The sequence below is a fragment of the Pezoporus wallicus genome, unplaced genomic scaffold, assembly GCF_028554395.1.
Source record: "Pezoporus wallicus isolate ANWC-B61680 ecotype Strahan unplaced genomic scaffold, APGP_CSIRO_Pwel_v1 scaffold_13428, whole genome shotgun sequence".
NCBI lineage: Eukaryota > Metazoa > Chordata > Aves > Psittaciformes > Psittacidae > Pezoporus > Pezoporus wallicus.
The window spans coordinates 1,902,263-1,929,910 of NW_026637482.1; the positions used below are offsets into that span (position 1 = coordinate 1,902,263).

Here is a 27,648-nt window from a genome sequence, read left to right on the forward strand (position 1 = left end):
ATGACACCCTGCTCCTTTCTGGCCATTGCTCCTGGACTCTATTTTGGATTAGCATTGCTCAGACAAATGGGGAAAGACACAAGAATGAGCTGGCATGGGAAAAGCAGGATGCATGAAGGGTTTAGAGCCCCCTCCAGCCCCTTGCTTCTAAATCCGGGACTGATGCTGACAGCAGTTTGTCTCCTCCTGCTTTATAACCACCTTGGAAATAAATCAAATGGAAAAAAAAAATCACTACCTGGTACAGGTAATGGGCAGATGTGTGTGCATCCCAAGGGAGAAGTAGAGAAGGGGTGGGCACAGGGAAAGATGCTGGGTTTGATATATACCCAGAGCAATAAGAGAAGCAAATCAGGATCACTGGCTTTGCAGAATGATGCTAGGTTATGCTAACTATTGATTTTTTTTGTTTTACTTTGCTCCTTATTTCCCTGCTTGCTGTGTTGCCCAAAAGGCAGTGCAGCCTGCACAAGGCAGACGCAGCCAGGCACAGCATCCAAAGGATGATGTCCAACAAAGGCAAGGCAGGATAAGATGATGTGCCAATAACTGAAGCAGTGCTGGGCACTGAACGTGTGCAGCAGAGCAGAGAAATGGAACAAGAGCTTAGTACATGCCACAGATGACATGCGTGTGTGAGGGAATGGCTAAATTGAAATGCATATTAAATTAAAGACAGAAAATAATGGTTTCAGCTCCAAAAGTCCTGTTTCCAGAGACACTGAAAGGTCCATATGAAACCCTTCCCAGAACGCAAACCCCCTTTGATGGTGGCATTGCTCCCCCAGCAGACCATGGGCAGTTGAGGACAGTTATGTTTCCCCATTATCCACCACTATCATGGACCAGTTATCAGAGCCACTGCTTTCCTTCCCCCTGCCCCCTGGCTCAACCTTTGCTGCCATTCACAGTTTTGGAGCAGAACAATCAACCAGCACTGCATAAACCAAGTCACCCAATAATCAACAAATACCCAAATTATTATAGTCTGGTTGCAATCAGAAACCAGCAGTGAGCTCTTCATCCAGGTGATGCAGCCAACAGCCTACTCAGGGACCACAGAACCATAGCACCCCAGCCTGGTTTGTGTTGGAAGAGACCCTGAAGCTCATCCAGTTCCAACCCCTGTCACGGGCAGGGACACCTTCCACTAGAGCAGCTTGCTCCAAGCCCCTGTGTCCAACCTGGCCTCCACTGTAAGACCCTCCAAGTTCACTTCTCTTTATGCCATAGGGATGCTGCTACAAGCAAACCACTCATTTCACAGATGGGCCCTGGCGTGAGATACCATAATTTCATGTAAGCCCATGAAATGGGAATGAAGAGCAACTTGACATTGCCCTCAGTGCCATGTTATCTATGGCAACCACTAAATGTGTGCATAGACAAAACTGCAGGTACCCTCCTGTTCTCATCAACTGGCTTCAAAAGGAATTCGGTAATGGCTCAGCTCCTGGCCAAATACATGGTAAGACCAGGCGGGGTGAAGCTGGAGGCATATAACCAGTTAATTTTATCTATTTACCTGCAACATGTTGAGGAGCAGACTCCGGAATTTGGTTCCTTCCACCATGAAAAGGGCCATTTTGTCACACAGCTTGGCTGCTGTGGAAGCAAAGCTGCGGTCCGTCACCGCTTTCTGGTAAATGGTCTTGACTATCTCCCCCAGCATCTCCTCAGAATTAGTGGAGTTCTGAGCCTCCTCCATGAAGGTGGTGAGCTTGGAGTCAACGTCGCTGCTGTTGTTCCTCATGCTGTTGAGGATTTCAATTAATTTGTCCATTTTGTTCTTTTCAGGGTCGGTGCTTTCCACCGTGACTTCGTCCTGGTCCGTGAAAAGGGAAAGACAAGGCGTCTGTTACACAAGGAAAAAACAGACATATCAGCTGATGTCCTTCCACAAACTGCAAAGGGGAAAGGGGATTGGGAAGACATAGAAACAGGCACAGAAAAATCAAAACATCTTTTAGAGTGGTTTCATCTCAGCATTGAAAGACACAAGTGAATGAGTCCAGCCCCAGAAATATTCTATTTCTCCATTTCCCACAGCACTCAACCCCAGAGTCCACCTCCCAGGCTCAGGAAGAAGATGTGCTCAAGGGTCCTGAGCTGGATTATTGAGGTCTGACCACCCCTGATTGCCTCTGGCATCCTGGACCAGTTTCTGGGGGTGTCTGCAACACGGTGATAATAGCAACCCTACAAAAATGTCTTTTTAATATATATTTAATAATCTAAATTGAGATCAAATGACGCATGATCCCAGCATTAGAAAAACTCTTAACTTCTCCATCTCTTGGCTGTTACACTTTTCACATCATTATCACAGAATTCATTGCTTCAACATTTAATTATGCATTTGCCCTTTTCCCCCAGTGTCAGGCATGTGTCCTGCTTAGTTTGTGTTGCTCCCTTCCAATCTTAAGATGTGCTATACCAGATACACCTGTAGCAATTCTTGGACAACCCCAATGTCAACCAGCAATTGGAATTGTCCAAAACCCTCATCAGGAGGCTAGCTCTGTTGACAGCACCCACCCAAGAGTGGGTGCTTATGTGATGTGTTTCTTACAAGACTATAATTCACAGGGAGAACATTAAAATTAATATTCTGAAATTCTCTACTATACTCCTATTGCTTTAAAGAACATAAAAATAACTAAAATAATCTTTTCCTCCCCCTCATGCCACATACATAAATAGTAAAGGCACATGCATTCAAAGGTATACATTTCCAACATGCACTCCCATGGAACTGTATATGTTCAGGTTATTTTTGCTACGTATTTTGGAAATCTCATTGGAGATACCCCACAGATGCATTTTCCAGTCTGAAAAAAAGAGTCTCAAGAGAAACAGTCTGAGTTTCACAGGGGCAAATGGATATATCATCTCCGAATTCCTCAGAAATCTGAGGCTGAATATTGTTTCCAAAAAGGATTTCTCCTCCGTCACTTGCATGCAATAGTTTTGTTATTGTTGGTTTGTTGGAAGGAAGAGGGAAAGATAAGGGCATTTCAATTCATTGTTGAGATAAACAGACATCAACTTCTAAGTAGCTCACTACCTATTCAGCACTAAAAAGTTGATGCTTGAGGTTTAGTTCTGTAACTGTGGATAGACAAACTGCCTTTTCAGAGCTCTTTGCAAAGTGGTCTGAATGATGAGCTCTGCAGATGGGGAGGCAGACAGCTGGGCTCAGCCTTCAGGGAAGGGGCACCCAAATTGCACCTCACATGTGCACCAGCCTTCCCCAGTGATCCTTGTGTGGGTAGGGAAAGAGCTCCCAGTCCTTCTTGGAGAACTAAAGTTGGTAGCAACCTCAAACAAGAAGTCAAGCTAAGAGCTTCAGCGCGGTGTCAATAAAAGGCCTCCTGAAGAAGCACAAAAACACTTCAAGAGAAGTGTTGACACTGGGAGATTGTTGGGGTGCATTCATGGAAAGGTCACTTGAGCCCACCACCCTTTGTATTGAGAATGGCCAACAGAAAGATTGTTGGAAAAAGGGAAACTCAACATTTCTCTAAGATATAATACCTTTTCTTTTAGCCTCCTCCGCAGCCTGTCTTTGGAGGACTGAAGCAAATTGATCTTGGGTCTTTCCCCAATGCGCTCATGAATACTGTCTTTCCGCTTGGTCTCTGCCTCCTGGTTGTACTGCTGAGACTGCTTCTCCACAGCCTCTGGGCCTCGGTGTGTCTCCACAGGGATATGCACCGTGCAGACGGAGGTGTCCTCGATTTTCAAATTCTCAGTCTCTTTGGCGTTTCTGTGCGTTTCTTTGTCATTGGGTGAGTGCTTCTGGTTGTGGTGCCATCTCCGGTTCTGGCTGTAGCCATGGTGGCCCGTCCTGCCTGAGGAGTGAGGGGCCTGGCCTCCTTGGTAGAGTTTCTGGTGGTCCCTGTTGTGTTTGGTTCCACCTTGCTGATGATCTGCGTGCTGCTGAGACTTGTTCCCACCAGGAAGCCTCTGCTGCCGCCTGGAAAGCCAAAGAAAGTCATTAGTTCACCCTTTCCTTCATGGTCCTGTTTGGTCAACACATCTGTCCCACCAAGCAGCCTGGTGGGTTCACCCCTGGAAACGTTCACAAACTGCAGATGAGGCCCTCAGTGACATGGTTTAGTGGTGGCTTTGGCAGTGCTGGGGAACCACTGGACTTGATGATTTTAAAGGTCTTTACCAACTGGGTTGATTCTGTGATTCTGTGGGTGGGCTCTGTGAATTTCCCTGCCACAAAGGGGAGCCAATTTCTTGGCATCTAACACAACCTAGTACCAGTTCACACCTCTAAATCTCTTTCAGTAACAAGCATATTTCAGCTGAAAGTTTTCATGAACAGTTAGATAACATGATTTTGGTTTCCAGGAAAATCTCCCCCAGATTTCTGTGTTTTCTGCGTTGCTTCCACACTAAACCAGGGAAGACCTAGACAGTGCCAGCTGAGCAGCAGGAAGTCAGGCAGGCAAGAAATAGCAGGAGATATTTTTTTCCTGAAGACCAAAGGAGCTCCTGATACACCTGGCTTACAGCATCACTTGTTCCTCTTGCTGCCACCTCTGCTGTACCAACATAGCATATTGCTTCACTGGTTTGCAGTGAACTGTTTGAAGTGTATCAATAATTTCAAAGTGGGAAAAAAAAAGCTAAAAAGCAAATAATTGAGTAAAAGAAGTGCCCACACCAATGGTTTTGTTTGGCCTTTCTTTATGCGTGTTCTTCATCTTTGCTATGGTGGGACAGGATGCACACACGGACACACTTGGCTCTGATAGCACAGGGAGCCAGGACCATTACCTCCAGATAGGAGGCTATGTGAATGTAGCTCCAAATGGATAACACAGCAGCCACAAAGAGGACGAACTGCCTGCAAATTGTTTGCTGAAGTGACTACAATAGCTCAGAAGGGATGAGCAAGCCCTCATGTGCTGGCTGTAACCAAAAGCTGAGATGGCAGGTCCCCAAAGAAACAGTGGTTGAATGGAAGAAATGCTTTGGCAGTCTTAAACATTTTGTATTTCCACACAGGCTGCAGCATCGCTTTCCCAAGTGGAGAAAGCAGAGCTGGAATGCCATCATTAAGGATGCAGTTAAGATGGAGATGGTCCTGGCATCAGCTGCCTTCACTCAGGACAGCTCAGGGCTGGCCCTAAGCACAGTGGCCACACTGCTGCCCTTTTAACACTCATTATCTGCTCTGAGAACACGTGGGATGTCTTCCTTAATGCCCAGCTCCTTACAAGGCTGCTGGGAGCAGCACTGGAGGCTGACACGGGACATAGAATCATAGAATGGTTTGGGTTGGAAAGAACCACCCAGTTCCAAACCCCTGCCATGGACAGGCACACCTCACACTAGACTGTGTTGTCCAAGGCTCTGTCCAACATGGCCTTGAACACTGCAAGGGATGAAGCATTGGGAAACATCTCTTCAGCATCATCCCCCCAAATGGGAATACAACTATGAGCGCTGAGGTGACCACACCAGTCTGCATCTGCACTGATTACAGCTGTTATAATCCCCCTGCTCAGCCTCATCCCTTACTCCAAATCCCTGTCTCCACTACGATAAATAGCAGCATTTATTTTAAACCCATCGCAGAGCAATTAATTTTGTTTTCATCATTTGCACCACTCAGGGGTGCCTGAATGAAGGAAGTGGCCATTCACAAATACATTTCAATGGTCAGTGGCTAAACAGTCTCCAATCCTGCCTGCCAAAGCAATCTCACCATCAAATTTGTATTCCTTGGCATCTCCAGGAGTTAAAACCTATTTTCCGAGGCCAACTGGCTCTTAACCATAAAGAGCAAGGGCTCGTGTTTGGTGAACGCAGGACGAAGAGGCTTGTTCCTTGTGGCAGTGGAAGGAATTTGTGTTTAGTCTCAGACCACCAGATCCAGTTTTCTGAGATATTCAATGTGGGTTTCTTTTCTTTTTTTGCAAGCTGAATGGCAGAGAATTAAAAAAAAAAAAAAAAAAAAAATTTTAAAAAAAAAAAAAAAAAAAAAAGGACCTCGGGGAAGCTTTCCTGTTTTCTGGAGCTTACAAGCATTTTATGAGTACAGATTCTCCACATCAAGTTTTCCTGGCATTTCTTTGTTTCCTCTCAGTAACGCAATCACATAAACCGCTTTGTAAAGGGCAACGCTTATTAAAAGGGGAATGTCAAAATAAAAGTTAGTTAAAGCCCTTATCTAGCACTAAGCCCTCACATGCTTAAGTGTGCAAGAGTTTTGCTGATACAATTCAGCGTTTGCTTTCTGTGGTTTTGCTCTTCTCTCCTCTCAAACATCGGTGTTTAACTGTTTGGGTGCGCTTGCAGCCATGGGTTATAAGCCACACAGGCTGCTACTCTATTTAAGTTGAAAATATTGCACAAAAATTACAAAAGTTGCACACAGACACAGCTTTAGTTTAAGCAGAGGTAAGGCAAAATGCCTGGAAGCGAGCTGGGAACCAACCTCTGCTGTAAATTCCAGCAAGAAATGTGTGCAGGAACACTTTTTTTTCCCCCAAAGACAATGGTATTATAAACCAAACCATTTCTGTTTAAGGGCTGTGAGAGAAAAAAGGTTTAAGATCAAAAAAATACCCCAAACAGTTAAGCCAATGTGGAATGTGAGAAATTGTTCAGTTTGGGGCTTTTGCCATAGGCAGAAGACAAGCAGTTCCGTCCCCGTACAGGACAGCTAAAAGGCAATATCCCCATGGCAAGGGGCAGAGCAAACACAAACCAAAGCTCTGCAGTCACCAACCACAGGACGGAAAACACCAGAGTTAAACAAGTTAGAGGGAAAAAAAATGCAAGAAATAAAAGGCAAAGGAAGGAGAATGGCAAACAAGGAGCAACGTCCGTGACTTGGCAGCAGGCAGGGGTCTAGACAATCATCCAGCATTCAGGCAAAGACTCGTTGTGTGCTTTTATCTTCCCAACACCCCAGCAAAGAAGAAAAGCCAAGAAGAAATAGGACTCTGCAGGGAGGAAGAGCCAAAGCAGGGAGAACAGGGCCCAGATCTTTAAACTTTCCTTAGATGCATAGCACTGCAAAGCCTGGGAGGTTGGGATGACCCATCCTTGCTCTCAGGTATTACCAAGGTGCTGGGGATACAGAGAGCCCCAGGAAGGGGTAAAATGGGGATCAGAGCACCCCACCACATGTACCCATTGTGGGCTGTGTTGATGGAAACAACCTTGTGCTTCCTTAAGGGCAGGAGTGTAGATGCCACTACGGGAGCTTGAGGTGACTTGCCAAGCTTAGGGAACCAGACCATATAGGAACCCAAAGGCATTTTCCAATGCAGGCTTTTAAGTTTGCAGTGCTGAAGGGAGGCACAGCTGAAGCTTGAATCACACACCAACACCTCCAAGAAAAGCAAGGATTCACCCCAGAAAAATGCCACAGTTCAGGGGAAATCCTCCTTCTGTCCCTCTGCTCATCCTTTGCTGTAAGAACACGGTGCCCTGCAGGGAACTGTACTTCAGCTACAAGAAAACGTGTCTAGGTGGCACAGTGGTCTCTTACCTCTTGACTCCATTAACATCAAATAACTATTTTCACTTCAAAGGCCAAATTCTGATTCAGCTCAAAACTCCCCCTGTCTTCAGAGGGACGGGGGATTTGGCCATCGGTCAATGTGGAAACTAAAGAGACATTCAGAGTCACAAAGAAACTCCAGAAGTACTAAAAAACAAGGGGAGACAGTCAGGGTTGCCAAGCTGGAAATAGGATGGTATCGCTTCTGCTATCGTTTCTCCACTGATTTTATTTAATTAACTAAACGAGATACCTTTCAACAGAATTTAGATGTGACAAATGTCTGCTCTGTCGGAGGAGCCTACACAAACAAATCTAAGGCTTCAGCTGTCTCGGTGATTACCAGACTACGTGCTCAGAAATACAGGATTCCTGCAAGTTTCTACTACATGGTTTGCTCCCAAGGAAAGGGGCTGGAAGGCACAAGGCTGGGGAAAATAACTCCAGACACGTGGACAGCTGTGGTCTAAAACACAGTTGCTCCGTCCCGTCAGCCCCGCTCACATCCCCCTGAGTGAGATGAGTCCTCTGAGAGCCCCCACCATTTGTCTGGCATGCGGAGAGCCGGAGGACAACGCAGGGTTACATTCTGGTGGTTACACGGAGATTTGGTTAGGCAATTCTTGCAAATAGTGAGAGGAACAGAGCTACAACTCCAGGGGCACTCGAGACATTTACCCTGCGGTGCAGAGCATCCCATATGGCTGAATGGATCGTGATCCTATCTGCGGGCTCAGGAACTGGGTGCTATGGATGTGCTGGCTTTTGCCTTTGAAGAACAACATTGGATGCCACTCTTGCCCTCAATCCCAGGCAACTTTCCCATGGTACAAACCCTCTGGAGCATGCTAAGCTCCTCACAGAGTAGGGATGCTGCTTTTTTGCAGTGCCTGAAACCTCATGGACATGGATGTGGCCACCCAGCAATTCACAACTAATACAGACTCGCAGCCACTTAGGCAAGGGGTTGAGAATGAAGATTGGTGCCATGGCCAAGCTCAAACCGTCTGTGTGCCCTTCATCATTCTGGTACTTGAATGGAAACATTCCTCACTGCATTTTGCAGACAGATGTTTCTCGCCATCCTTTCTTCTGCCCAGGCAGGATCTCACCTCTGTGCCAAGATCAGGCCAGGAATATATGCTAAGTCTTGGGAGCATCTCATGATCATCTTTGCTATTAACATGCCTGTGATTAATTAGCAATCGCTGTTATGAGAGCCAGATTAAGATCTTCTGCAGAAATGGACTCTATGGGACCTTCCACTCCCATGAGGACCCCAGATCCCACTTATCCTCAAAGCTGAAGGAGCAGAGCACACCCAAGGCATGCAGAAACTGTACCTCAAACGGAGGACTGGTGAGATGGCTCTATGGGATGAAGGGCCACCTCTCCCCATCTTCTTTTTGAAAATTCCATACTATTGTCCATTGAGGTAGGAAAATTAGTAACCCACATATCTGAGTCACCACTGAAAGAGTTAAATTCAGAGACTGAGAGAGACTAGGCTCTTCCCAGGATACCCAGCCTGGAAAGAGAAAGGGCAGGAAGAAGCAAAGTCCTCTGAAACATCCCCTGAACAAACCAATTTATCCAGGCCCACCCTTTCTGTACTAAGCATATTCCAGCTGCTTCACCTTGTGTGATGCAGCTCCACATATAACCCGACTGGCACAGGCACTGCTGAAGGGGTTTGGGCATGGCAGTGCTGCCATGGTCAAAACACCCATCATCACTGGCTTTGGGCATCAAAGGGACACTGTGGTCCAAACTACAAAGCCTGAAAGATCCTAGTTAGGAGCTGGGGTAATTTTATAGGGTCTAAAACTGGTCCTGGATGTCTGGAGAATATTGCTATTAATCTAATGAGAAGAAAGGTCTGAATTTCTTTTCTAGAGGCCTGACTTCCTCCAAAATTGTTCTTCACCAATCCTACCTCCATGAAAGGTATTCTGGTGTTTTACATGCTTATATAATGAGAACTCAGTGTTGCTATGGTGCAGGAAGCATCCAGTCCTGGCCATTTGCTACCCTCACCATGACTGAGTGGGAAACACTCAAATAAGCTTGACAGTTCCACACAATTTAATCAAAAACCTCAAAACCCCACAGAAAGCAACAACCACCAGCTCCAAGGATGAAGAACACAGGACTTCTGTGTGTTTTCCTTTTGGCTTTCTCTCTCAAACTGATTTCGCTTGGCTCCAGTTTAATTTTTGTTTGCATTTTTGTCAGATGAGAAGGGAACAAGATGTCATGTTCACTCCTGAGAACAAAAATGAAATTATTCACACTTCTATTATGCTTTTCTGTCAACAGGGTTAAAGTCTACCCCGATGACCAGACCCAGACCACACATCTGTATGGACACAGCATTCTGGAAGCGTAGAATATCCACTTGTCAAAATGGTGGTGATTAGGATCTAATATCATCTTCGTACAGTTGAGATGTAATGCGTGCTTTAGATCTTGCATGTACGCACCCTTGGAAACATACAATGAACTCCAGAAGGCAAGCACAGCCAACAAAAACAACACTATGAGGGTAGAGATGTTTTTGATGAGGCTCACAGCATCTGGCTGCTGGGAAAAGCATTATGAAACCTTCAGACGAGCTGCATAGTCAGGCACAACTCCTCTTGTCAACACCTTGGTCTTGGGGTACAACCGCTGCTGACAACCCAAGGGAGAGTTGTCAACAAAATATCTGTCTTTGTTTGCTAGATATGAGTTAATTTGGCCTTTAAAACGTCACTAGGCTCACTATAAACCAACAGGGTAGTACTGACTTTTACAGTGAGGGTGCTGAGGCGCTGGCACAGGGTGCCCAGAGAAGCTGTGGCTGCCCCATCCCTGGCAGTGTTCAAGGCCAGGTTGGACACAGGGGCTTGGAGCAAGCTGCTCTAGTGGAAGGGGTCCCTGCCTGTGGCAGCGTTTGGAATGAGCTCTAAAGGTCTCTTCCAATCCAAAATATTCTTTGATTCTGTGATTTTATGATGGAAGAGCTTCTCATAGAGACACCCACAGTACTAATGCATGTGTGTAGGGCTAACACAAAGCATGGTTCATCTTGGGATGCACTATCTTATGAGATGCTAAAGGATTTGACCTTTCCAAACACAGAAATGCACCTGATTTCTCCCTGTGCCTTCCTGCAGCATCACTTCATACCATCGGTGTTTGCTACTTCTCCCACCACAGTAATGGACATGCCATTCACAAAGAATCCTAGAATCAACCTTTCCTAGGTTGGAAAAGACCTGTAATACCATGAAGTCCAACCATTACACCAGGGCCACCAAGACCACCACTAAACCATGTCGCTGAGAGCCTCATCAACATAGTTTTTGAACACTTAGAGGACTTTTGAACACCTAAAACACTTACGGGACCACCAGATAAGCACACACTCTGCAGGCTGTTCTGCAGGAACAAAGCGCTGCTGGGATGAAAGTATATGAGACAAAGTCTATGGGAGCAGACTCAGCAAAGCATCGAGGAACAAACTCGTCTATTGCTGAAGTCCAGTGCAAGTCCTCACGTTCTGCAATGCCTGGCTGCACAGCCTGACTGAGTCAGCTATTTTCTTCTAAGCTTCATGGAAATGAATCTTCAGGAGGAATTTAAGTAGCTGTTTTGTAACACCAGCTTGGGAAAGACATCCCAAGTACAGATGGCATGTGAGATAGCTCCAAAACAGCTCTTTAAATGCTTTGCTGGATCTCCCACAAATCATTAGGGATGTCCAGATGGGGGCCCTTGTTGCACAGAGCAGGCAACCAGCTAGGAAGACACCCCCCAGTCTTCAAGGCAGACTGCCCAGACTGGTGTAGAAATCACTGCAGTGATTCCATGTAGAAACTGCTTGGAAATTGTTCTCTCCATAAACTACATTACTTGGAATCATGATTTTGGATTCTCAGCGAACTGTAAACATGATTGCAAAAATTACATGAAAACCATAGGAAAACACAGTGACGAGGAACTGGATCCAGTTTAGATGGAATAGTTTAAACTTGAAAGACTCATCCACAGTACACAAAGGTTCCCACAGTCTGCTGAGGGGATCCTGGTAAGAATGTGACTTGAATGAATATAGATCAATCTTTTACTACTTTGCAATAAAAGAGCTTATACCTCAGACTCCAGGCTGCCTCCTTTAAAAATACACCAGGGCTGATCAGTTATCTCGAGATCTGATAATCCTCCAAGAGATCTAAACTCTAAACCCACGCCAGGATGCACAGACACAGCCCACCACCATCCCTCCATGGTCATGTCCCTCAAGATACATCCTAAATAGTATGTACAGGCAACCACCTGCTGCCTTTTTGTTCAGCTGTCTTCCCTTAGACCTCTGTGACTCTTTGACCTGCAGTGAGGAGACGTCCTAGGTTTTTTCCATATCCTATTTATACCAGTGCTTTCTAGTGAAGAAAGAATTGTCTTTCCTGTAGAAGCTAAGGCAAGATTTGACAGGATCTCCTAACAGCTGTCCAGACATACGAGATGACCCAAAGTCAATGGCAAGCAATTACTTCCGACACGGGGATCTGGTAAAACACCAGCCCAAGGAGCAGCGATGCTTTATACATAATGTGTGCCAGAATCCTTTATTAACACATTAAATTGCTTTAAAACTGATGTAGCATGATATAGCTTAGTGTAGAGCTTTGAGAGCTAGGATCCATCTGGACATTGACTCACTGCAACCCAGGGACAATCCTATGCAGCTTCCCAAACGTTTACCTAACTCTGTCCCACTGTCAAAAGAGAGGTTGTGTCCTCTTGAAACTATTCCCACCTCTTCTCCCATGCTGCCCCCAGCACTCTCATGGATGTACTGGGCTGATCTGCTCCCAAAATTAACTTTCTTCTGGCTGAGTTATCATCAGTTTGGATGGGAGCACACTGCTTGGTGGGGGGAGGCACAGAGCAGGGTCACTTTCTGCAGCTCCAGTGCCACGTGGCTGTTGGCCCTCGCTTTAATCATGGAATTGGGATGATCCACAGCATCTGCACAACGCTGGGAATGGATGGAGCAACGTTAGTTTAAATGAAAGAAAGAAGCCTGTTGTCCACTCGTGCCCCGGAGGCTGTCACGCTAAATAAAGACATTATCAGAGAAAGAGCAGAAACTCAGCGCCTTCATGCCTGTTAATGACCCCGGCACCTTCCCAATCAATCCAGGGACTCTCTTTCCCACAGATGGTCCCTTGGAGACAGACTGCTGTGGCTTTAGTAGGAATAAATGGAAACAAAACAGTTAACAAATACCCAAAAATAGAGCGTAGTTAACTTTCTTTTTTTTTTTTTTTTTTTTTTAATATGGAGATGAAAAATCCCTGGGCGATTTACATGCCAGCAGAGATATTAGCTGCATATAATAGATGCAATATTTTTAATACTAATATTTTGGGCTGAGACAAGAGTGGGAATGGAAAGTATTTCCAGTGCCTTGACTTCTTTATTTTGCAAACATCAGTTGCTAACTGGGGTCAGACAGAAATATTGTTTCTGCAACAAGAGTCCAAACAACTCGAGCTGGCAACTTCTTCACACACTAACCATGCCAGGAGGCCCTGCAGAGCTGCAGCACTTTGCTCCCTTCCAGGTCTCCGGGGCCAATATCCCCATCTTGGGCTTGCAGGGAGAAGGAACGGGGTGGTAAATGCTCCTGCAGAGAGGGTGGCTACTTGCCATGGCCGAGAACTGGAAGTCACCACACAAAGCATGCAGCCACACCACTGGAAGTGCTGCTGGGCTTCTTCAGATGGGCCGGGTCTTATGGGAAGACCTTGTGTGACACAGGGGATGCCACGAAACCTTTTTTTACCCATCAAAAGCACCAACCTCTGATTGCCCTCAGTTCAGCTGCCAGATAACTCTGGAGAACAACCCGGCAGCAGAAAGCCTTTGGTACTTGTTCCAAGAGATCACCAGCAACGGCACATTTATATTTTCTAGTGACAAAAGAATCGCTTATACAGGAGGATTGAAAACAGGAGAAATAAACAAGTTATTTCACTTCATATTCACTCCAGCAAACAGCTGCTGACAACACCTCCATGAAAGCATGCTGAAAAACAAGGTGCAGATGGATAAATCCATTTCCAGTACTGAGGAGCCATGCCGGAAACACTCCACCAAAGAGAAAGCCATTTCAATAACAGATCGGTTTCCTAGTGCAGAGGAACCTGCCGCTATATTTCCTTCCCTCAATTCTGCCTGGCTGAAATAGCATCACGTAGACAGTTGTGTTTTGCACTCCATGACACTGAAAGAGCAGACTTGAAGGACACAGTCTCATGGGTGACAGGGTTTGCACATATGAGGATCTGGTGCCATGGGTTCACTGTAAGGTCTGCAGCGGGGCAAGGTCCACTCACGGCCCCTTCCCTTCTTTCTGCCTTGGTTTCCTTGCAGGGAAAGAGGGGATGCTGAGAGAGCCCTCTGCCAATACACACATTGAGGTCGATGGGCAACAAAACACCACAGCGTTGTTTCATCTCTGGCTGTTTTCCCTGGGGACAGCTCTTGCATTGGTTCCCTGTGACTCTTCCTACAGCTGATTCTCCCAACACACATTGCCCATGCAATGCAGACTTTCCCGAGAGATTGGTTAAAATTAAGTCACATCTTCAGCTACCAAAGCAACACCAATACAAGCAAGATAACCAAGGTGCCTTGGATGCAGGGCCATGGAGATGCTCCGAGGTCCAGAGTACCCTTCCAGGCTGGGAGACAGGCTGAGAAAGTTGGGCTTGTTCAGCCTGGAGAAGAGAAGGGTCCGGGGAGACCTCAGAGTACTCCTTTAAGTGACCTTTAAGTACAGGGAGACCAGGAAGGGAGACTTTCCAGTACTTAAAGGGGGCTTAGAAGAAAGATGGGGACAGAATTATCAGTAGGGCCTATAGCGACAGGACAAGGGTTGGTGGTTTTAAACTAAAGGAGGGGAGATTCAGAATAGATATAAGGAAGAAACGTTTTACAAAGAGGATGGTGAGGCTCTGGCACAGGGTGCCCAGAGGGATGGTAGATGTCCCATCCCTGGAAATGTTCAAGGCCAGGTGGGATGGGACTTGGGAGCAGCCATTCAATGGTTCTGTGATTCCAGAGGAGGCACTGCTGAATGCTTCTGTTGATGGTCTTGTTTTCAAAATGGCAAACTCCACTTTAAATGCTGACTCCCACTTTGCTGAACACAATGAAGAGCTAAAGTAGTGCTCAACAGGCACTTAATTTGCAGGCACAGCCATGTGAGCACTTTGCTTCTCATGACATGAAAAGAAGAATGGTTCAAAATAGCCAAAAGGAGGTATTCACATAATGAACCATTAAAACCATTAAATTCACATAAAACACCATTAAGCCATTAAACTGTCGAGCTATGCTATAAGGAGTGAGTTCCAGAAGTTTGCAAGGATTGAAAAAGCACACTGCCAAAGTTATAGAAGGAAAATCCATCAGGATGCACTGGAGACAAAGGTGGGATAATGTGGTCCTATAGAGCCTCAAAGTGTAAATTCCTGGAGAATCATGCATTTTGGTTGGAAAGGAACCTGAAGATTGTTGAGTCCAGTTAAGAAGAGGACAGCACTGCTGGGAAGCAGCTTTACATGTATACCTTGCTCTTTACATGCTCCTCTTGGTGTCCATTTACCGGTATCAAGCCAGGTAGTCTGGTGTTACCCATCCCAGCCCTCCTCCTGCTCTTAGTGACCTCCCAGCTCCAGCACACCATTAGCCCCTCTAATTGCAAACTAAGAACTCCTGTCCTGTGCTGATGCAGGATGGCATGGCAATGATAAAATAAGGTGAGTTACCTCCCAGCTGGGTAAGGGGCTGCGGCACAAGGCTCTCTGCATGCACAGCCAGTGGCACGCTTGGGCAATTACTGCCGCCCGGCTCACGTGCTGTAATTCATTAAGCTACAGTAACGCAATCACCCAGCTGAGCCCTTTTAGGAACAAACCGCCGAGACAATATTGTCCTCTGGGGACCTGCAGTTCGCAGAATTAATTCAGTGCAATAACTCCCAGCAATGCTGCGGACAATCAAACCGAAAGAAATGATGATCTGTCTCTAAACTGCCTGTAACCAACACCTCAGCTGATGCCTTGCAACCGCTGGCTCTGCTCGGGCAGGCAGGGCAAGTGCTGACTGTGAACTTGGGATTTTCACTTAATCCTTGAGAAACCTCATTGTGAAGGACCAGCGCTCTGATAGAGACACAGAATCACAGAACTGTTATGGTTGGAAGGGACCCTCTAGTTCAAGGCAGGGGCCAGAGCAGGTTGCACAAGAACATGTGCAGGATGGTTTGAATGTCTCCAGAGAGGGAGACTCCACAACCCCCCTGGGCAGCCTGCTCCAGGGCTCTGACACCCTCCATGCAAACAAGTCTGTCCTCATGTTGAGGTGAAACTTGTTGTGTTTTAGTTTATGGACATTGCTCCTCACCCTGTCACCAGGCACCCCTGGAAAGAGTCTGGCAGCATCCTCCTGGCACCATCTTTGAGACATGTGTGAGTTGTTCTAATGTTTATTGTTCTAATGTTTGAGACATTAGTGAGTTCTACACCTTGTTCCACAGGATGCTCAGCTTCAGCTGGTGCAACTTACTCATATGGTTTAGTTTTAGAAAGTCCTGCGAGGAGCAGGGAGTTGGATTCAGTGATCCGTATGGGATCCTTACAACTTGAGAAGTTCTATGAATTCTTTCTGAGATGCAACTTTAGTGCAGCTGTTCCTGAAAATGTCGCCTGTCCTTCACCGTTGGTTCAAAGTTTCTCAGTCTTAAGTAGGACAGTGACTATTATTCTTAACAACACCTCTGCTTAGGTGCTGTCAACTGCCTAGAAGAGTTTTTTGCATCGTTGCACCCTATACATGATGATTTAGTTAGATGTTAGTATTGTCACTCATCACTGCAGGCAAGTACACCACCAGAGACTTAGTTTTGTCCTTAAAAAGAAGGAACTTCTCCCTGGTTTGCTCAGGACAAGAGCTCTCCCAGAAACGGTAGCTTTTCACAGCCACCATCACACTGGCTCAGTTCTACTCCCTGCTCAGTGTGGATGACTGTGACATCCTGGGTGTGTTTGCAATGTTCCCTCTGCATCGCCAAAGAGAGTCTACATGGTGGCTCCAGAAACACCCACCAGCTCCCAGGAGAGCATGGAGAAGACAGGAGCATAAGGAGGAGGATGAAAACATGACTTCCAGATGCTGCTTCAGGGGTTCAGACCCAAACACCATTACACCTAATTAATTAATCCTACTGAGAAGGAAAAGAGTGTTTCAACCTTTTCAGTTCCTTGCCTTTCTCTCTCTTTCTTCTGTTCCAACACCATGTGTTGAGTTTAGTAAACGCAAGGCAAATCATTTAGCTCAATGATAGCCTTCAGTAAGCACCCAGTCCATCCGAAACATTCCATTTTATTCCAGCTAGGAACAGCACTTCAGCACTAAAATAACATCTTTATATTGTTGCTTTCTTTAATAAACATCCTCTCCTCTCACTGCAAAGCCTTCAGTAAATGGCCCTGGAAGAACAAAAGACATTTCTGTATTGTTTTAAGTTCTCTTCCTTTCTGAAAACCTCAATTAAAACAGTGAAAAAGCAAATGTGTCACTACTATACTCTGTAATTATGAACTCATTTCTATTCACTCGCCCAGCAGGAGAGGTTTGTCCTGGTGACCTCTGGGAATGGGTTTCTAAGGCTTTTCCAAAATTTCATGGCCTTAAAAACGACACGTTCATGTCACCCGTAAAACATGCTCACCTTCCCCTTCACCCAAAATAACTTCCAATCTTAAAATCCAGGGTGAGGGCCATTCCTGTGCCTATTTTTATTTGTGAAAGGAGGCCTAGCGCTGGCCATGAATAGATCGGCATGGGAGCAGCTCTGGAAATAGTGCAACCCTTCAAGACAGCGTGAAAATCGCATGAATATGGGCTGCCAGCTTATTGTAACAAGTTTTCAAACAAATACCTTGCATGGCACACTCCTGAGTAATAGTCAGGGTTCTCTTGGCCATCTTTCCAGAACAAAAACTACCTGGCTCAAAGAGGACACGTGCAAGTGGGATGCCAACCTCTTCCCAATGTGATGCTTGCAGGAACAAGTGTGTTTTCAGTTGTTAAAGTCCCTCTGAGAAAACATTTTGTGAGACAAAAATGCTGGTACAACTTGGTTATATATCTATATATTTTGGTTAGATATGCATGTGTCTATATATATCTTTATATATATATGTGAGAGTGAAAGATAAGGAAGGCAAATAAAAGGCAAGACCATTTTGTCACAATAGCAGACAGGAAGATGATGCCTGAGAACTCAGAATCAGGCAATAACAAATGCAGAACAGCAGATTTTCACATAAAAGAATACAGTAATACTGTCCTTTAAATAAAAGCTAGAAAATAGCTTTAAAATTCACAAATAAACCACAAGCCACACTGCTTTAGGGTCCATTTCTGATCGTCCCACGATTTCATGTGCTCATGACACACTTAGGCAAATGCATGTCTTTTCTTTCAAAGTTAAGATCAAATCCAAGGAAGCACACATGTACCAACAAAACATCTTAGGTAGATCTGAGGACTCTACAGCTCACCAACCAATTCCCCAAATCCCACCAAGGATTTGGGTCATCTCGTATCTTCTCTGAAATTTAAGTACCAAAGGCATCACTGCTATGCACATCCTGAGATGCCACCATCTCCTCAGACTCCCCCATGCTCAGTCAGCTCCTACCCTAGGATTCATTATTTGGGCATCCACCACAAGCTCCCTTCTGGAAGAAACCTTCTAGAAAAAGATGCAAATTGTTATCTGAAGTAAAAACAAGTTTGGGGTTCTGGAAATGCTTTTACAGGGCTCAGAGCTAAACCCTTCCACCTCTATTGGCAACAGCTCTGTTGACACCTGTGTATGAAAAACCAAGGGCAAAAGAGCCTACTACACACTTCACCCATGAAACACCAATGACTCCCATCAACTCCTGCTCATTAGCAGCAGCAAGCCACCTAAGCTGTAGACCTTGGTAGGGTCTACCTACCTGGGTAGGTAGCTACCAGCTGATCCATCTACCTACCTACCTACCCAGCTGATGGGTAAGTGGGGCTCCCTCTGGCCAGTGAAGCCTCAACGGGGTTGAGCTAAATACAGATGAGGGATCTCACCAGCCTCAAGAAGTGCCAAGGCAGCACTCTCCCTGAGTGTGAAAACACCTTGATGGAAGCCCTTGCTTTCCTTGGCTAAGAAGAGATTTCTCCTCCATGAGATGGGAGAGAACGGGATGCCCAGTCTCAGGTCTTTGTTCTTGTTGAAGAGAGACCACAAACAAATCCCTATCCCAAGTGCTTCCTCTGATGTGAGGCATTTTGGCTCAACTCCTCTCACAGCTCTTTGTTTTTCAGACTTCCTTGGTTCTGGTCAACATGGGAAGGCAAAATAAAGCAAGGAAACCTGTTCTCATAAGATGGCCAGATTCATTTTTATTATGTGAAGGCCAGAAGATCTCAGTGAGAATCTTTCCAGGGCTCTCCAAGGATCTCTGATTGCCACCTTTGGGAATTCTCACCTTGTCGCAGGAGAAGGGGATTCCTCCCTCCTCTCCATGCAGCACTGGATTATTGTAGGGTTGCTCACGAAGTTCAGTCTTGTGCAGGACAACTGCTCCCCACGTAACTTACAGCAGCAAGATGCATTTAAGGCATGGAGAACATAGGCATGGGGTAAGGGTTACACAGATGGTGGGTTCAATCTGCCTGATTATAGGTGTCTGCCATGTCAGAGGACAAATGTGAGGTGGGGACTAAACTCCATGGCAGCCAAATCAGTTACAGGAGTTGGAGACTGGGGAGGGAGTCACCTGGACAAATGCTGCTTCACACTGAGGTGAACCATCCTCCAAACTCCATTGACCATCTCCAAGTACAACGGGAACATTGCTATCGAATTCATATATGGTTAACATAGTTATGGACACATGTGGTGACACAGATGGTGGCATCACTGGAGGTGCTTTATGGCATCCTGTCTGGCTCTCACCCCATTTTGGTGCAGGTTTCACAAGGTTCACTATCTCTAGCTCCTTGCATGGATTTCATGATATGTGAGGGCACCTGCAACAACATCTGTGGTCACAGAGGTGAAGCTCAGCAGTTCTGATAAAGGTGAGAACTGAAATGAGGTCTTCCATGTACCCCCCAAGGCTTGATATGCAAGAGCTGTTGCTTTGCTAACCTGCAAATGGGGAGCAGCAGAAAAGGAGTGAACAGCTTTCAGTGTTAACAACTCACTGTCCTTCACATCAGCCCCTACTGCCACACAGGAACAAGATACCTCATAAATAACGAGTTTTGATGAAATTAGATGTCCCTCCACCACAGCCACACACTGAAGTTCTGGATATTTTTGCTGGAGCAATTATGTTTCTTTCTGTGAAGTAGCATCGTAAGACCCTGACCTTACCCAACAGGCCATTACATATCTATTGAGGTTTCACAATAGTAACGTGCTTTGCCGGTGGTACATAAAGTCTTTCAATCAGCTGCAGAGATGGAGAAAAACAACCTGCAAAAGCTTCCTGATGCCATGAAGTCTACTGGCAGCTTGGCAATTCAGATTAAATTTAGTCTGCAGGACAGGGGTCACTTCAGTCGCCATGATCATAAAAAAAAAAAGGAATAAAAAGTCTTGTGTTGTAGAGTATTTATGTAATGACAAAGCTGCCCTCAATAGAGGTGGCAACCCTGCAGCTGGGAAACGCACCCAGTTCTCTCCTGCCACTGCCTCCTGGCATTAAAAATAAGAAACAATGAAAGGAAAGGATTAAATCTGCTTAGATGAGTATCTTTTAACCCTTCTGCACCATGCCTTTAGGTAGGCACAGAAGGAGGACGTAGTAGATATGAAGAATGATAACGGATACACATCTCATGAAGATCTGCTCATGTGGAGCATGTCCTGTTGAACTCATGCAGGTTTATCTTTCTCTTTACATTAGTCCTGAGCCCACAGAGCTCTGATAATTACAGAAGTATGTTTTCCCCACATTGCAAGAAGTGCAAAATCCTTTTAGTTGTTGCTGGCACCGGGAAAGGAGCTGTAAATATGGCACTGCCTCTCGTGGTGTGTTTTGCCGGCAGGATGGCAGCCGCACCATCTGCCTTGAGGGTGACTCATGGCTGGGCATATTCTCACTGACACCCTCAAATGTGTAAGGGCTTAGCGCTGATCACAACGGCAGAAACAAGAGCAGCTGGGTGGAAAACCTCTACTCACCCTGCCACAGCTTGAGGCACGGGTGACAGGCAAAACAAACACCCCAATGGGTGCTGAAGACCAACTGCTCCACCTTACTGTTACTGGTATTTCACATGGACCACACAGATAATGGGAAGACCCTACAAGTAGTGCTGGGGCTGGCAAGTTGCCCTTAGATGAGCCAGTCCTTCTCCACTGCTAGATTTAAAACTGGCTCAACTTCAGATGGCTTCTGCAGAGCTATTTGATCATCCATGCCCCGTAGGTACCAGAGCTGGGATTACTGCACAGGGATGGTGTCGGACCATTACAGCCCTGTGCCAGGCTGTGTCCTGTTCACTGAGCCCAGAGCAGGGTACAAAGGCAGCAAGGGGTCTTGATGGAGCCAAACCACGACGGAGCTGCCAGCTCCAAGAGGTCCCTCTTGTTGAGAAGCTGCAGTGCTGCCCAGCAGCTCCACCCGTGGCTGAGTCACCCCAGCCGGATGCCCATGGCTCGTCAGGCGGCAGCTTTTTGATCACGGAAGGATTGCTCCTTCGACAGCAGCCTGGTACAGGCTTTGTTCTCAACAGCGCCATGACCCCTGGCAGAGCCTTCTCCTCGACGCCTGGAAGGAAGGGCAGTGGGGCTGGGTGATGCCAGCGCGTCTGGCCAGCCCGGCTCTGCGGGTCGAAGGGGCTCCTGCTTGATCCCTCCTGATATCATCTCTGCCCTGCTGCATCACTGCCTTGTCCCAGGAGCAGCTGATGGACTAACCACGTCCCAGTGACACCAGGTCTTCATATGGACCTACCCAATAGCCTCATGAGAGGGTATGGGAGTAACTACAAACACAGAGAGGAAGGACCTTGTGCCATTGCAACCTCCTCCAGTTCCCTATGTCTATTACTCCCTTGCTGGCAATCAAGGCAGACCTTCCTCTGATTTCCAGCCTTAATTAAATGGCCAGTTTTATCTGCTTGCTGTTCACAGCAGGGTGTTTCTTCAGCAGAAATAGCCTTTCTCCCTTAGTGCCATCTAACTCCGGGTACCTCGAGAGCATCCGCATCCGCTCCCAGCCTCTGCTGGGCAAGGCTGAGCCAGCCAATACGTGAGAAGCAGCATTTCCTTCTCTGAGCTTTCAAGTTTATTTTATCCTTCGCATCCCTGGGTGACCCTGGATTCTCACATTAACAAACAGAAAAACCCCGAAAACCAAAAGCAGAAAACTTTTGCTTTATATCTCACCTCAAATCTACCTTGCTAATGGCTCCACCTCACTCCAATTCCTGCAACTTCCACCCGACCACATACCTTCTCCCTGAATGAGGAGCTCTTGCCCTTGAAGGAACGAGCTGGGTAAAGCTGATCCCTGTGATGTTTTATGACGGGGTAAAGTGGTAGACTGCCCTTTATGGTGTTTTGAAAGGAAATTGTACAGGAACAATGTCCTGAGCAGCGTGGCTATTGAAAACCCTTCACAAAAGGAGTTTGCCACAAGAGGAAAAGCAGCTTAATCAGTCAGACTAATCACTGTAGGTGGCTGAGTGTCCCCGAGGGTCTGTAAAATCAAATATAATGGGAAAAGAAATACATCACAGCTTGCCTACGCTCCTCAGCGGAGCCGCTGGCGGATCTGGGACATTCCCTGCCTGGCCCCAAGCCCACCATGACTGTCCTTTGGGCTGTGCTTATGCAGGACCACACTTGCATAGGAGGAGGTGGGCTCTGGCTGGGGAGTCAGGACAGGGGTGCACTCACCCCAGCTAACCCAGCTCTTGGTGTGAGCAGGACGGGTCAGCGCAGCTTGCACAACCCTCCTGCTTCAGGAAGAGGAAACCGTCCCTGACAGCCACTGGGGCTCTCCAGGGAAGGAGGATATTTCTGCCTCCCCCAGCTCTAAGTCTAATTAAAACCAGCAAACAACACAAAAATAATAATCCAGACTGTTTTTTCCTGGTCATTTAAGTGTAAAGCCAAGCTAGCGGTAGGAAGCAAACTGGGACAACCTGGGGACATTTCTGTAATCCTGCTGTTGAAAGGCACTAAGTATTTGGGGCACGCTGAAGTGAGATGGGGAAAGGACACAGAACCACAGAATCCAACCCAGGGCTGGAAGGGACCTCTGAAGACCATCTAGTGCAACCCTCCTGCCTATGGGAGCCTCTTGGCTCCCACCCCTTCTCTCCATGTGTGAGCCAGGCTCCTGCTCCAGCTCCTTACCCACATACAAAGGATGGATTTCCCAGGTGTAGAAACACCCCTTACCCCCACATCCAACAGGAGATGAGGAAATGACACAAAGCTCAGGCATAGCTAAGGGTCCTTCACCCAAGGCTGGCTGTGGTCCCCAGTAGCCCTGGTGGGATAGGCAGAGCAGCCCCTTCTGTCTCTGCTCATCCCAAAGCCTGAAGATGTATCAGCTGCACATGGAGGAAGGACAAGGGATCCTTTTTCTACTGAGACGACAAATTCAGATGCCTTGTTTAATGAGGGGATTGATTAACACTTAGGCTTCTACTCCATCTTCTGCAAGACATGAGGCTGCCCTTGCTTGTCATCCTCTTCTGTCCTTGCCCACAGACTGCCCACGAAAAGCCCCATGAGATCCAAGCCAACATCTACGTGACTACATGAAGATTTCTTTTTGGTAAGGTATTCCACCTGATTCAACTTCTGAAGCCAACAAGACGTGGTGATTACAACGGTGCAAACTTCTTAAGATTTCCCCAGCAACATTTTCCTGGTCCTCAGCAAGACTGTCCCCTTTCTTAGGTGATGCAGAACGATTTCAGTACTGCTTTAACCAGAAGATTAAAGGAATGAGGAGTTCTTGCACTTGAAGGAACAAGCTGGGCAAAGCTGATCCCTGTGATGTTTTATGATAGGGTAAAGTGGTAGAGTGCCCTTTACGGTGTTTTGAAAGGAAATTGTACAGAACAATGTCCTGAGCAGCGTGGCTATTGAAAACCCTTCATAAAAGGAGTTTGCCACAAGAGGAACAAACTCACCTGTCTAAACCCACTGCGATTTTATGCATTCCTTGTAAATCCTATCTAATCCGGGTGACATTTTTTACCACTCCTACAAGGCTGGTGCATGCACTTCCAGGCTATGGGGTTTGGCCAGCTGGACCCTCCATCCCAAAACACATCGTATCAGGATGCCATGGGAACTGGAGAAACCCTGTGCAGCACCAAGCTGACCTGTAGTGCTTGGACAGCACCATAAGAAATGGTGTTTTGGGCAACTTCCTGAAAACACAAGGGGTCAAACTCAGAGCCCACCAGCCCAAGACCACGTCCCAGCACAGCCTGTGCTCGGCTAGCAGAGAAGCATCAGGTTGGGAAGGGCTGGAGGAAAGAACTTGAGAAATGGGTCCATTGTGCCCCATATCCAGAGTTGTTTTTTTTTTTTTCACTTGACCGCTTGCAGGAGAGAAGGACAGGAGAGGTCCTGCCACTACCCAGGGAAGGTTCTTCTTTCCCTAGAGGTGGCTGCCAATGGGAGGTCAAACCAAGTCACCTTTGGGTCTTGTGCGGCAGCAAATAGTGGATCAGTGTTTAGGTCTATCATAGAATCACAGGATGGCTGGGCAAGAAGGACTTTAAAGCTCATCTGCCTCCAAGCCCCTGCCACAGGCAGGGACCCCTTCCACTAGAGCAGCTTGCTCCAAGCCCCTGTGTCCAACCTGGCCTTGAACACTGCCAGGGATGGGGCAGCCACAGCTTCTCTGGGCACCCTGTGCCAGCGCCTCAGCACCCTCACAGCAAAGAGCTTCTGCCTAAGAGCTCATCTCAGTCTCCCCTCGGGCAGGTTAAAGCCATTCCCCTTGGCCTGTCCCTACAGGCCCTTGTCCCAAGCCCCTCTCCAGCTTTCCTGCAGCCTCTTTAGGCACTGGAGCTGCTCTCAGGTCTCCCCTTCAGGAGCCTTCTCTTCTCCAGGCTGCCCCAGCCCAGCTCTCTCAGCCTGGCTCCAGAGCAGAGCTTCTCCAGCTCTCTGAAAAACCCTCACTGGTGTGACAGCTATGAAAAACTCATCTCTGCTGCTCTCCCATCAAGCTGTGATGCTCTCCATCACACTCATCAGGAGGTGGCTGTTACACTTCAAGTACCAAACCAACAGAGAAAACACTGGCTGTGGGATCTCTGCTGGGTGAAGTGGGAAGTGCAGTACCTCCACCAGGTCTTTTGCTCCCATCATAAGCTCTTTGCAGCAAGAATCTCACCACCTCCTGTAGGCTTTTACACCACTCTGTGCAACCAAACCCTCCACCAGATGTGCCTCTGATGTTGACTGCTGTTACTAAAAACATGTCCAACAGACCCACAGTGATCCTTAACTGGGAAGGACTGTTTGAACCCTGTTTTGATGATACCTCTGATTTGTTCTTCGTATCTGTCTTTTGCAACAAATGAAGCATGCATCCCATGGAAAAATGACTCGTGGGATCTAAATAGCTATTGTATATGCAAGCAGAGAGCTATGGCTGCATGCCCATAGGGTTGCTTCTTCTGAGGGCAGAGAAAGGCGCATGGCAGAGACCTCAGGGTAGGTGAGCCACGCTCCTTCACAACGCAGTGACAGCGTTTCCCGAGGAAAGGTGACGGGAAGGAAGCGGGACAGGCGCTATTTATAGCACAGCCGGACGTCAGCATCGCTTCGCATGAGAAACAAAAGGTGCTTCGCTAGACCAAGACGTGGCCCCTTCAGAATGTCACTGTCAGGGAGGGGAGAGGAGCCGCATGCGCTCTGTGCAGGGAGCCAACATCATCCAAGACTGCATGGAAACAAAACAGGCAGATTTCTGGGTACCAATGTGCTCTATCAGCTCTTTTATGCTAGCTGTTACATACAGCACCAACCAACCTAAAGGTCAGCTATGAGGCAAGGCCAGCTGGACCTGTGCATCGTGCATTGCCCAGCCTGGGTTGGCTCCTCAACCCAAGCTGGATGTGTACTTGTCAGTGGTGACTCCTCTACATGGCAGGAGGATGCTCACCATGGTCACCCAAGCTGTGTCAACATCCCTCTTGGATGAGGGGTATCCTGGGCTGGGAGGGCTGGTGCACCACATACAGCCATTGCTCCTGAGATATGGGGCACATATTAGTGCCAAGTGCTCACCACTTAGGGAGAAGGGGGAAAGCTGCTTGATGAAAACCAGAGCCTGGCTTTGGGGCCACATCTGCTTCTAACTGGTGGATCAGGAATACCCTTTGATCTTGCAAATCCACTGCACATCAACTCTACTCCCATCCCTGGCTGCTGCCAACCACTTTCTGAGAAACCAGCTCTTCCTCCCTTGGGTCCAGGCATCCAGAGCTGCTTCCTAACCCTGATCCCAACCTATGCACCACCAAATGGCCCTGCTCAGCCTTGCCCAAGCCTCACTGCTTCCGATGCCTCATCCACGGTCAATTTTGAGTCTCTGTATCCAGATGAGGTTTGTAACAAAACCCCTGTAACTCCCAACTCTTTTTCTGGCCATAAAATCTCAGCTTAAGGTATGTGTATACCACTTGTGTGGCTCTACCAGCTCCAAAATGAAGCTTTTCTTTCTCATAATGAAGCCTGGGACATTAAGGTAACAGCACTGCAATAAGGTGTGAAAAGCTTTGTGCTCCAATAGAGTACAGGGTTTGTGGTTTTTTTTTTCCTATTCCCTTTTTTCTCTTTATTTCTAACTTTTGTTCCCTATCTGTACCATATTTTTCTCATAAAATAACTATTCTGAGAGCTCTGATATACTGCTGAAAGCAACTTTAAGGAGCAAGTGCTCTCTAGGGGCTTCTCAAGCAGCACTAGAAGGACTTAAACTCCCTTCCTAGTCCCAGACACACTGCAGAGGGAAAGGGACCCTGAAAACCGCCAGCATCAAACCATGTGTTGTGGGGAGAAGAAGCTGCTGAGGTCCCCAGTGAAAGCTTAGGGGATGGGACCATGCCTTTTCTGCTTAAAGAATTATTTAAGAGACTGTTGTTCCCCTCCAGCTCCCTTTATCTAGCTTCTTAGCTTTTTGCAATTAAAGTAAGTATGTTTTTGTGCCTAAGCTTTGACACCACCATGGATGTCTGTGGAGGATTTAGGTAGGACCGCATACCTTCTGCTCTTTCCATTTTATTGCATTCATGACTGCTTAGGGCTGAAACAGCCTCATGTCTCCTGCCGCATGATGCCCTATCAACTGGGCTTTAAAGCTTCTGTATTTCCTCCTCGCATGTTATCCCAGTGCTACTTGGTCTGGGCTGTATCTCACCCAACCATCTTCCAACCCCAGCCCAAGGCAGTTTTTTTGCTATCAATCCTTGCCATCTGTGCAGGAGACAGGGATGCCCAGGGGAGCTGAATACCTCTGTCTGCTGATGGTTTATCTGAAGAGACCAGGAAGAAAAATAAATAGAAGTACACGTCTGGTGTGGTCCCTTGGACCGGATGGTTTTTCAGGTGGGAGGGAAGAACCAACACACAATGCCATGGCTATGGTCTGGCGCAGCTTTGGGCATGGGTCTTCAGGCAGGGGACCCTTTGGGTTCCTTTCCCACAGCATTATGCACTCTTTAGATGGAGAAGGAAGACTCGGGTGAGCTGGAATGGGAGAGGGATGCTCCAACCTCCACTGCCTTTGCTCGGGGAGCCCAGCGCAGCGTGTGAGGAAGCCCACCCAGCTCGCTCTTGCAACACAAGCAGACCTCATCCTGCTTTTAACCATGTTTTGGTGATTGCAGGGCTGCGACCCAGCTGAAACAAGACCTTTTTTTATTATTATTATTATTATTTCTAAATCACTAGACTAAATTGCCTTTTAAATTGCGCACAGGAAAAAGGAGGGAGCCCCAAAGAGAAGAGAAAA

The 27,648-nt window shown here is 47.0% G+C and overlaps 1 protein-coding gene across 5 annotated transcripts in view; it reads right to left on the reverse strand.

Moving 5' to 3' along the window:
• The window catches only part of CTIF (cap binding complex dependent translation initiation factor), a 153,068-nt gene that overhangs the window by 39,448 nt on the left and 85,972 nt on the right, over positions 1-27,648 (reverse strand). For 4 of the 5 annotated variants that reach the window (XM_057405691.1, XM_057405689.1, XM_057405694.1 and 1 more), the window contains 2 exons: positions 3,538-3,979; positions 1,526-1,855 (listed from right to left, as the gene is read on the reverse strand). In XM_057405691.1, the coding sequence (XP_057261674.1) occupies positions 1,526-1,855; positions 3,538-3,979 (772 nt within the window). The remainder of the gene's footprint in view (positions 1-1,525; positions 1,856-3,537; positions 3,980-27,648) is intronic. The other variant, XM_057405692.1, reaches the window with a different exon arrangement.